This window comes from Lacerta agilis, chromosome 13 (assembly GCF_009819535.1).
Source record: "Lacerta agilis isolate rLacAgi1 chromosome 13, rLacAgi1.pri, whole genome shotgun sequence".
In the NCBI taxonomy this organism is placed as follows: Eukaryota; Metazoa; Chordata; class Lepidosauria; order Squamata; family Lacertidae; genus Lacerta; species Lacerta agilis.
In genome coordinates, this window is record NC_046324.1 from 12,784,790 (window position 1) to 12,794,801 (window position 10,012).

General features: G+C 44.1%; 1 protein-coding gene across 4 annotated transcripts in view; it reads right to left on the minus strand.

Annotated features, from left to right (window-relative positions):
• SHC4 (SHC adaptor protein 4) overlaps positions 1–9,582 on the minus strand; it is a 58,830-nt gene extending 49,248 nt beyond the window's left edge. Inside the window, exons 1-2 of one of the 4 annotated variants that reach the window (XM_033167231.1) lie at positions 7,222–7,900; positions 6,148–6,797 (exon numbers count right to left, since the gene is read on the minus strand). In XM_033167231.1, coding sequence (XP_033023122.1) covers positions 6,148–6,735 — 588 coding nt within the window. In that variant the 5' untranslated portion in view covers positions 6,736–6,797; positions 7,222–7,900. Of the gene's footprint in view, positions 1–6,147; positions 7,901–9,284 lie in introns of those variants that run through there. The other 3 variants (XM_033167233.1, XM_033167232.1, XM_033167230.1) reach the window with 3 other exon arrangements.
• Positions 9,583–10,012: the final 430 nt, after the last annotated feature.

Here is a 10,012-nt window from a genome sequence, read left to right on the forward strand (position 1 = left end):
TCTGTTGAGAGCCGCCCAAAGTGACTGGGGAAACCCAGCCAGATGGCCAGGATATAAATAATAAAATTATTATTATTGTGGAGGATAAGATGGGTGGCAGCTCTTTCCCACCCCTCATACCACCTGAGGCTGACACTTCACTCTGCCTAAATGCAGAGCTGTTGCTGTTCCCTGCAGAACTTTTAAATTCAAATGCCCATAATTTAATATGGGGAAGGGCCATCGTTCCGCAGCAGAGTTCCTTCTTTGTGCACAGGAGATCCCAGGTTCAATCCCTGGCATCTCAAGGTAGGCCTGGGAGAGATCCCCTGCCTAAAACACTGGAGAACTGCTGCCAGTCAGTGTAGGCCGTACTGAGCTAGATGGAACAGCAGCCTGACTTGAGTAGAAGGCAGCTTCTTATTGTTAACCAGCTGCAATTTGATGCTTTTTTTTTTTTAACCCAGCTTGAATATTCTGCCAGAATCCATATTGGGAAAGAGTTGAAAGCAAGCATAGGCAGAAGGTGGGCAAGCAAGGAAGAGGTGGGGAGTGGAAAATGTGGTTCTCAAGAAACCACTGGTGCAGCAAAGGCTTTGCTCTGGCAGGAACTGAAAGAGAAGAAAACAGGGTATGCAAATAAGACCAGCTGGCCTACCAGGTGCAACTATTTGATGGGGAATTCCAATGGTCTGATTCAGTGTAAGGCAGCTTTCTGTGCTCCTATCTATGATAATTCCTTCTCAGTCTCCGTTGCATCCTCTGCATATTATCCAGCAGTGCTTTTAGAGATGGCCTGGTGTCTTGTTACGTGCTCTCTGAAGCCCACGGTGATGTGTTTGTGAGGCATTGTGAGAGACTCCGCTATTGTTGCAGCTGAATCTGGCGAGGTGTTGGAGGATTGTCTTGCCCACTTTTGTTGCATGAGTTTTGGCTGAGGACGTGGACAAGGAGGTGCGTGGTCAAGTCCAAGCAGACATTTGTCTATGCAAAGCATGTGCTCCATCCCTCCCACATGCAGCAATTCCTCAGCACTATGCAGAGTTGTTTTAAGGATTACTGCAACAATATATGTGAAGAATGCATTTGAAGTTCTTTTATGCGTAGTTTCATTACCCAAAAATACAAAAGAGCATGGGGGGGGGGTATTTCAAAAAAGAAGGAAAATACTAGAATGACACCTAATAATTATGAAAGTAACAATAAATATATTACTTTTTTCTCACATAATTCATGCCTTTCCCAGGGAAACATTGATTTCTATCTCTGAAATCCCTAACTATTCCTTGATGCATTTGAACACCAAGCACCTGCCACTTTGTGTTTCCTGATACTCCTGCTTTTTTCAACTTCATTAGTCTAATTATCCCCAGATGCTACCACAACTTTCTAATGAGTTCTATTTAAGTTGGTTTTCTGCAGCATTAAATTCTAAGCATTATTATGCTCCCAGAGCAGAGAGCTGCCTCAAAATTAACCTCTGATCTGAGAGACTGAGAACGAACATATTAAGGCATCACTTTCTATCCCATCAACAGACGCTTGATCTTCTTCTTGGTGTGCACTCACTTTAAAGGAAAAAATATTTAGTTTTGTACGTTTCCTCTCTCTTCATAACGCACACACGAACACGTAAATGCAGAAAATCCGCCTCAAAACCAGAACAGGCTAACTGAATTCACTATGCTATTGGTGCTATTGGTACTTTGGCCACCTCATGAGAAGAGAAGACTCCCTGGAAAATACCCTGATGCTGGGAAAGATGGAGGGCACAAGGAGAAGGGGACGACAGAGGATGAGATGGTTGGACAGTGTTCTCGAAGCGACTAGCATGAGTTTGGCCAAACTGCGGGAGGCAGTGGAGGATAGGGGTGCCTGGCGTGCTCTGGTCCATGGGGTCACAAAGAGTCGGACACGACTGAACGACTGAACAACAACAACGGTGCTATTGCCTTAAGTTATAGCCAAACTATATTATCTCCAGACCTCTTGGTATCACCTTTCTCCATTTACTTCTGCAACCACAATGGAAGTTGGGCACCTTGATCAAGCTAGGTCAATCCAGGAGAGGAAATATTCATTCAGAAATGGAGCTTCAGCAGGTTGCCCTGGGTCCTCACATGCACATAGTGTTGATGCACCCAATAAGCTTTTGTGTACCCTATCCACACTTGTCAAACAGACAGATAACACTGTCAGCTCTGACCAGCAGTGAACACCTGTTCAGGGGCAGGGAATTCATGCCAAGCACCCCCTTCCTTCCTGCTGTAACAGGTGCTCAGTGCTATCAAAGCTGACAGTTTGGGCCAGCTGTTCAGCAAGGGAGCTCTCCCCCACCATGGAAGGCATGCAGCGGATGGCAATCCATGAAGATCTCTGGATCGGGGCCAGCATGTTGCGTGGAATCCATTTTCCAGCCTGATTTTTTTCCCTTTAAGTCAGATGGGCAGGCTTTGCTCGGGATCTAACTATTTCCCCCATCAAGGGTGGAACCTATTGCTAGGTCAGGATTAGCTAATCTGGGCACTGTGTTTCCTTTAAAGAAAAACCCCAGTAATATGCATTTTGACTCGCTAGGAGGACTGCTTGGCTCTACAAACACCTTTCTGAAATACGTGCAGTTTTCTTCTGTCTGATATGCACTTTACAATGGCAGGCAGTTCTGGAAGGTGCCATCTCAGGTTTTGGAGGGTGTTTACTCATAGTGAACCCCTTACTGCAGATGTGGCAAGCATTCTTCGGCCTGAGGGCCACATTCCTTACTGGGCAACCTTTCAGGGGCCACATTTCAGTGGTGAATGGGACCATTGCTAAAGTAGGCACAACAGAATATGCAAACCAATGTAGGCTAGTCAGCAGAATTTGGCCCAGCGGCATATCTTGTTGTCTTAAACCTGATTTGTATTCTGAAGCCAAAACAGCACCAGCTGCCTATACTGCACTACAATCTTTCCCCCCTAAAAGCTGTTTCGAGAGTATTCCTGCTTCCCAAAACGATGAAGAAATCAAATCTTTAAGGCTGCAGTCCTGTATCCATTTACCTGCAAGTAAGCCCCACTGAATTCAGAGGCACTCACTTCTGAGTAGACGTACATAGGATTGCCCTGTGAAATATTGACAGGACCAGGCCTGCCCAAAAAAAGTCTGAGCTCAGCGGAGAGATCTAAAGCCAGACCTCGAAAATCCAAATCCAGACTCGCTAAAAGCTGAATCTTGCTCTGCTACAAATAAAATAAAGAAGAATGAAATGGGGGCTAAGAACTAAATCAGAATGTGTGCTTTTATTTAAAATGCATCTCTGGGTTATTTGTGGGGCATAGGAATTTGTTCATTCCCCCCCCCCAAAAAATATAGTCCAACCCACCACATGGTCTGAGGGATGGTGGACCGGCTGAAAAGGGTTGCTGACCCCTGTGCTAGACTGATGGCGACATAGAATCATAGAGTTTTAAGGGACCCTGAGGATCATCTACAAATCCCCTGCAATGCAATAATATGATATGTGGATGTTTATTACTGACCTGCAGGGAGTGGACCAGCTGACCCTTGGAGTCCCTTCCAGTTCTACAGTTCTGTGATTCTAAGGGGGCCCAATAGGAGCAGAAAGGGAAAGGCTGTACCTTGGGTGGAAAACTTCTCTTTTTGGATGCAGAAGGTTGCCAGTTCAATCCCTTACACCCCCAGGTTGGGCTGGGAAAAGACTCCTGTCTGGAATTCTAAACAGCCGCTGGCATTACGTGCAAACAATACTACTAAGTTCAATGGAGCAATGGCCCAACTCAGCAAGGCAGCTCCCAATGCTCGTGAATATGCCTGCTTTTTGTCGCTAGCTGGGGTCTGCAAGAACATAAGGGTTGCAGAGCACATGGAAGGACATCACGCATCAACATTTTGCTCAGCACGTCGCAATCTGTGCAGCCACCAACTGCGTAACATGCCCAAGCTGTCCCGAGTGCATTTCATACAGAAAGATGGAATGTAACCCAACTGCATGGTAAACACAGGGGTGACAATACAAATCATTGGACCTTTAGGTATTTGCCCTGAAACTGACTTGGGGGAAAAATAAAAATGGAAGCTTGTACATCTTTGACCATACAAGCCTGCACAAGTAGGACAGTTGTTTTGGGGCATATGTTTCGTTTTGTAGTTTTCATTTATTATAGGCAGGGAAAGGATACTGGGAGATCTGAGCTGAGGGCTTTGTCTTCTGGGTTAAAGATAAAATGTTGGATATGCCAGTTCTCTGGCAGTCTGAGAAACACAGTGATTCCTAAGCAGGCTGCACAATCAGGATATTGCCTCCTTATTCCCCCTATTTCAATGCCATTTTTCTTTCAGAAGGAAGTGGCCCTCTTAGTCCCTCCTTCATTTCATGTATAATACCATCCTTAAATTTTATTTAAATAGATAGGGTTCTAATCGGTCTTACTCATACTCAAACTAGGCATGTCTACTTTCAATGGGCCGACTCAGAGTAAAACCTAGTTGGCTAATACCCATGTTATTTGCCCCCTACCCCCTGCAAAAACGATAAAGAAAAATGTGGATTAGAAATATCCAAACAGGGGGACACGCTGTGTTCTCTATTGTTTTAACATTCGTTTGGGAGCTGCCCAGAGTGGCTGGGGGAAGCTCAGCCAGATGGGCGGGGTACAAACAATAAATTATTATTATTATTATTATTATTATTATTATTATTATTAACAATTAAATATAAACTTTCTCAGTACCAAGCATTTTATGTAATATTCCTGTTTAGTGTTATAAAGGGGGAAGTAGGGCTCGCAAGGTAGAGATAGTTTACAAGTGGGTCCAGTAAAGTCAATTTACAGCTTGGTTCCACTTCAAAATGTCTGAGAAGTCATGGACTCATGAGTCATTTTCGAACAACAGCATTTCTACGACCCCCTCTGCAATCTTCTTCCTCCTTCCCTTATGTTGGGTATAAGGAAACAGTGGCCTTACAGATGTTGTTGAACTCCATCTCCCATTAGCCTTAGGCAGCATGGACAATGGTCAGGGATGATGGGAAGTGTAGTCCAAAACATCTAGGGGGGCACAAGCTCCCCATCCCTGCTTATGCCCCTCTTCCCAGGAAACCCTTTTAGCTATGGGTGAGTGACCAGTAGTTGCTATAGTGTTGAAGATTTTGGGGGGTTTTCCTCGAGTAACATGCCCTCTGCACTGGCACTCCTCCAAGTGGCTCCACATCCCTATCCACAAACTTATTCTCTTCTTCTGGGCCGAACCCATACCACTGGGCAGAAAAGAGGTCAAGTCAGATGACAGGTTGATCTAGTCTGCACCAGGAACACCTTGTACTGTGTCTTAAAAACAACTACCTCAGTGTACTAGCTCATGGCTTAGATCGTAATCCATCATTATCTTGAGACTGTTTTCTCCCATGACACGCCGTTTGTCACATTTCCATGCACATCTCAAATATAAAACACACATAAAATGTTCACACTATACCTTTCAAGCACATTCTTTCCTGCCCTCAAATAAATTTGGGCGATGTTGGTTTTTTTTTTTTTTTACCATGCACAGACTCGTAATTCCCAGCAGCCCTTAAGAAACTACAGTGCCCCAGTCTTATCTGAAAGACAATGTGCTTTGCACATGCTGTGTAGTGTGTACGCAGCTGAGACATATGCATACCTGGTTTAAAAATAACTCTAGTCTGCTTCCCTACATGTGAATACACACAGTCCAAAAGGGAGTTCAGAATTTATTTTACCACCATATGAGAGAGAAAATGTCTTCAGCGTTGCATGGTTCTCTGCCTAGCTTTTCTGTTGCAATCCAAGCTAGACCTTTAAGACGAGGTGGGTTATGTACTGGCGCAGGATAAAAGCTAGCAAGTGAGCCATAAACCAGGAAATCCTGAAATCACATATCACCAACTCACATCACAAAATGGTCTTAAAGAAGCTACCCAGTGAGCCTCCGTCTCCACATCTGCAGCATGAGGATAACAATACTGGCATTTTGTTTTGTTTTGCACAACAGCTGCAAGGATTGGGATCGTTTTATCTGAAGTGCTTTCAACGCTTTTTAGCACCCCACATAATTCCCAAGTTGGTCTTGCTTTTAAATTCTTAATAGCAGGTAATCTACCATGTCAAAAACTATAAAAAAGAGACATTTTGAGAAGCAACTTACCTGGACGGCGTATGATATCCCAGTCTCCAAACTGGATTCACCCCTCTGCCTACAGTCTTTTTCCTGTTTAGATATGAAAGCCGATTCCTCAGAGCCAGACAAGAAACTGTCCTCTTGGATATTTGTTTTGGCTTTTGTTGGCCTGTCTGGGTTTCCCCGGGAATAAGAAGCAGTCAGGCAGCTGGTTAAATTGATTTCTGGCAAGGTTGGGCTGTTCGGGACAGTTTGGCATTCTGTGAGCTTAATTCTTGGTACCTCCTTAGTCCGTAGGCAGAAGTTCTTGAAGCTTGGTAGGGTGGAAGGGTTGGCCAGCTTGATATTAGCCATCCGAGGGATCAAGGTGCACAGAGCGACAGAGCTGTCCGGCGTCCCTATGGTGACATCTTCAATGGGCATGTTAGGCGTTGAGGAATGAGACGACGAAGAGCCTTTAAGGTGCAAAGGACGGCTCTGCACATCTTCCTCCAGTGATGTGAGGGATTCATTTTTAAAACGACTGTACTTAGCCCTGTGAAGCATTCCTAGGTCTCTCAACAGTCCTACATATAGTATGTGTCCGCCGAGGCTGTGTGGAATGCGTTCTCTCATAGCCTTCAAAGTTCTGCAACTGGGTTCTCTTTCCCTACCCCACCCTCCTCTAAATCGGCCGCCTTTTTATAAATAAGAGAAAGAAATATGGAATCAGGCAAACCAGAACTATTTTGAAAAGAAAGAAGAAAAGAGCAGATTTGGTTGTCACTGGTGTCCTCTTCAGGTTCCCAGGCGACTTCTTCCTTTTAATAAACTGAGCCTCGCTCTGTCTGGACATCTGGCTATTTGGAATTAAATCTGAATTAAATTTACACACACACACATGCATGCATGCATGCAGGTAAACCAGAGAAAGCTACAACCGTTTATTCTGAAGAGCTCTGCAAGCATGCAAGCAGGCTCTGCTTTGACCTCTCACTACCATAGCCCCATTTTAGCAATAATCAAACCCTGGCTGCAATTAATTCTATCTAAATATATTCAAAATGAGAAAGGAAAACACTATTTCATACCAAAACAGCACAAGAGAGATTAAATTTCTACCTTTCCTAGAACAGCAGCATTGAAAGGAGATTTTTCATTGGCATATTAATGCTGAATTTCTCTGTCGGGGGGAAAAATGCAATTTTAAAAATTCTTAATTCACAGAAATGTAGGTGAGAAGATCCCATGTTAAATAATTCTGCAGATGAAACTCAGTTTCTCTCAGTAAAACCCTGGTAATTCTTGAAAGATCCTTTAGCACCACAATAAGCAAAATACTCCTCGTAGATTTATGATCCGGCACAATTGGACTTCAGATTCATCATCAGTCAGTGGAAACATTACAGTTCAGCATCTCCAGCAGCCTTTCGAGTCATCCGTAGGTTTTCCTCGGTAGCCAGGTCATGGTAGCTTATTTGTATGGAAGATTAAAAGAAAGAGAATGTTGCAGTTTTTATGAATGAAGTTTTCTGAATGAATTTTCCCTGTGTGCAAGCGAAATAAATCTGTGAATGAAGCTGAGAATGGCTGTAACTGACTGACAGTCCCAGGGGTGTTTAATTTTCAGCCAATCAGGAGAAAGCTCAGTGACTCATGCACCATAAATACACTAAACTAGTAGCCATGCAAAATGTGACTTTTAGTGATGGGGGCAATTCTTAATGTTCTGCTAGGCAGTGAATGGATGAAGACATCAATATTACGCTGCCAATGTGTGCAATTCAATTTTTTTCCCTGTTGAGAAAAACGTGTGTGTGTGTGTGTGCTGCTATTTCTGCAATGCAGCATGAGAAGGCTAGTAGAGAAAGAAACAAGCAAACATCTTTTCCGCCAGCGTTAATTCATATGGTATAAAATCGGGAGGGGGGGATGGTGATGTACCATTCTTAGAAGCAGAGTTCCTTTTTGTTGACTCTCGGTTCAATATCTAATGGCGCTTCCTGTGCCTATCAAATTTACTCTGAAGACATGAGAAAACCTGCAAAGGACTGAGCACACACCGGAAGCCAGGCTGAGTCGGCAGTGCAATAAAGCACATCGCGTCCACCAAAAACTGCTAGCAGTCTTAGCCATTAGCGAGGAACACAAAACTGCATTAAGCAGTGGGGCTGACCCAATGATTTAATGCTTATTACAAAGGATGTATATATTACACTTAAAAACAAAAATCTGAATTCTGTACTAGAGAGAAAAAGCTGAAATCAGTGGCCAAAATGCATACAAAAATTGTCAAAAACATATATTTACTTACTTTGCACACTTTTATTCTATATCTGATAGAAATCTGATATGGTGCAAGGCAGCCATTTGTCCATCTAGCTCAGTGTTGTCCACTCTGACTGGCAACAGATCTCCAAGACCTTACAGGAACAAGTATAGAACCAGCATGGGGTGTGCAATGGGCATGTGTTGTTGTTGTTGTTGCTGTTGTTTATTAAATTTCTTTACCGCCCTTCACCTGAGGTTCATAGAGCAATTTACAATATAAAAACACAAAATACATAACATAATAAGGAACGAAAACTATACCCCCCCCCCAGTTTAAAAGGGCATAGATTGTTTAATTAGCCATGATCACTTGCAAATAGTTACAGTAAGCCCATGACAGCCTCTTTCCCACAAAACACTTCTTCAGCCTCAGGTCAATACCATGGGAAAGCCTAACCAACACAAGCACTTGCTACCTATTGACAGTCAAAGAAAACCCAGCGTGCTTAAGTGTACATGTGGTGATGTTCAGAAATGTGGCTGATGAAAGCAGGGGTGATGTAGTGACCCAGGTTCAAATATCCACTTCCTGGGTGACCCAGTCACTTTCTCTTCATGCTTTCTGCTGTTAGTTTCGGGCAACATCCTGGTCCTCAAGCCAGAAGCCTTCAAGATGCTAAGTAGCAAGACTGGGACGATATTACCTTCAACTGGACTCGTTCATTTGTAGGTACCAGATATAGAGATCAAGCCTACAGAAGACAACCTAGACCTCATAGGAAGCAACAAGGAAACCAGAGTCTTCCCAGCGAGTCCAACCATTAAGTTAGCCTTTATATATCTGAGCAGAACCAGAGCCCCCCCCCCAGACCCTCAGCAGAGTTGCAGGACATTTAAAGGAGTGACACTCTTACCTGAGGCCTGTAGTGCTTTTGCAGTGCCTCAGATTGCACCTTCTGCCTTCTTCCACTGGGACCTCTTGCCTTTCCTTCGGGCTACCTTGGGTGGTAGACGGCAACGCTCACACTCTGGAAACTCCAAGCTACCTGTCCTGTGTTCAGGGCCCAAGAAATCATAATCATCTACTTAATGTGTTTATGGAGTGCAACGTAAAACACCAGCTGAGTCCAATTAAAAGGCTGAGATGAGAGGCCTCCCAGGCACTGAGTCATTTTTTTTAAAGGACCCAGGGCAGGAATCAGCAGTAGGCCCCCACCAGGGTGTTGGGGCCATGGCAGATGCCCAAAGATCTAGGGTGATGGTGCTAGCTGTGGTAGTTATGAACATAATATAAAGTAATTATTGGTCCATTCGATACGTGCCCTCTTACAATCTCTACCTCTGACCCTCTCTCTGCACCCTCCATTCTTCTGTGTCCTGGCCATGCCAATCAATATGTCAAATGCAGACACACAACACTGTCATTGCTTTGTGTGCACTAACACACCATAGATAGATGTGGCATAAGTGGCATACATCCGACTGCCACTGACTCTGTCTGCTGTGATGTCATGTCATGCTGAAGGATGCCAGTCTTGGCCGAGCACGAATAAGGAAGGGGGGGGGGGTCTCGTTGGGATATGAATTCAGGAGTTTGAAAGTGAGGCAATGTGAAACTGAGCAAATACTCCATGGGCTTTTA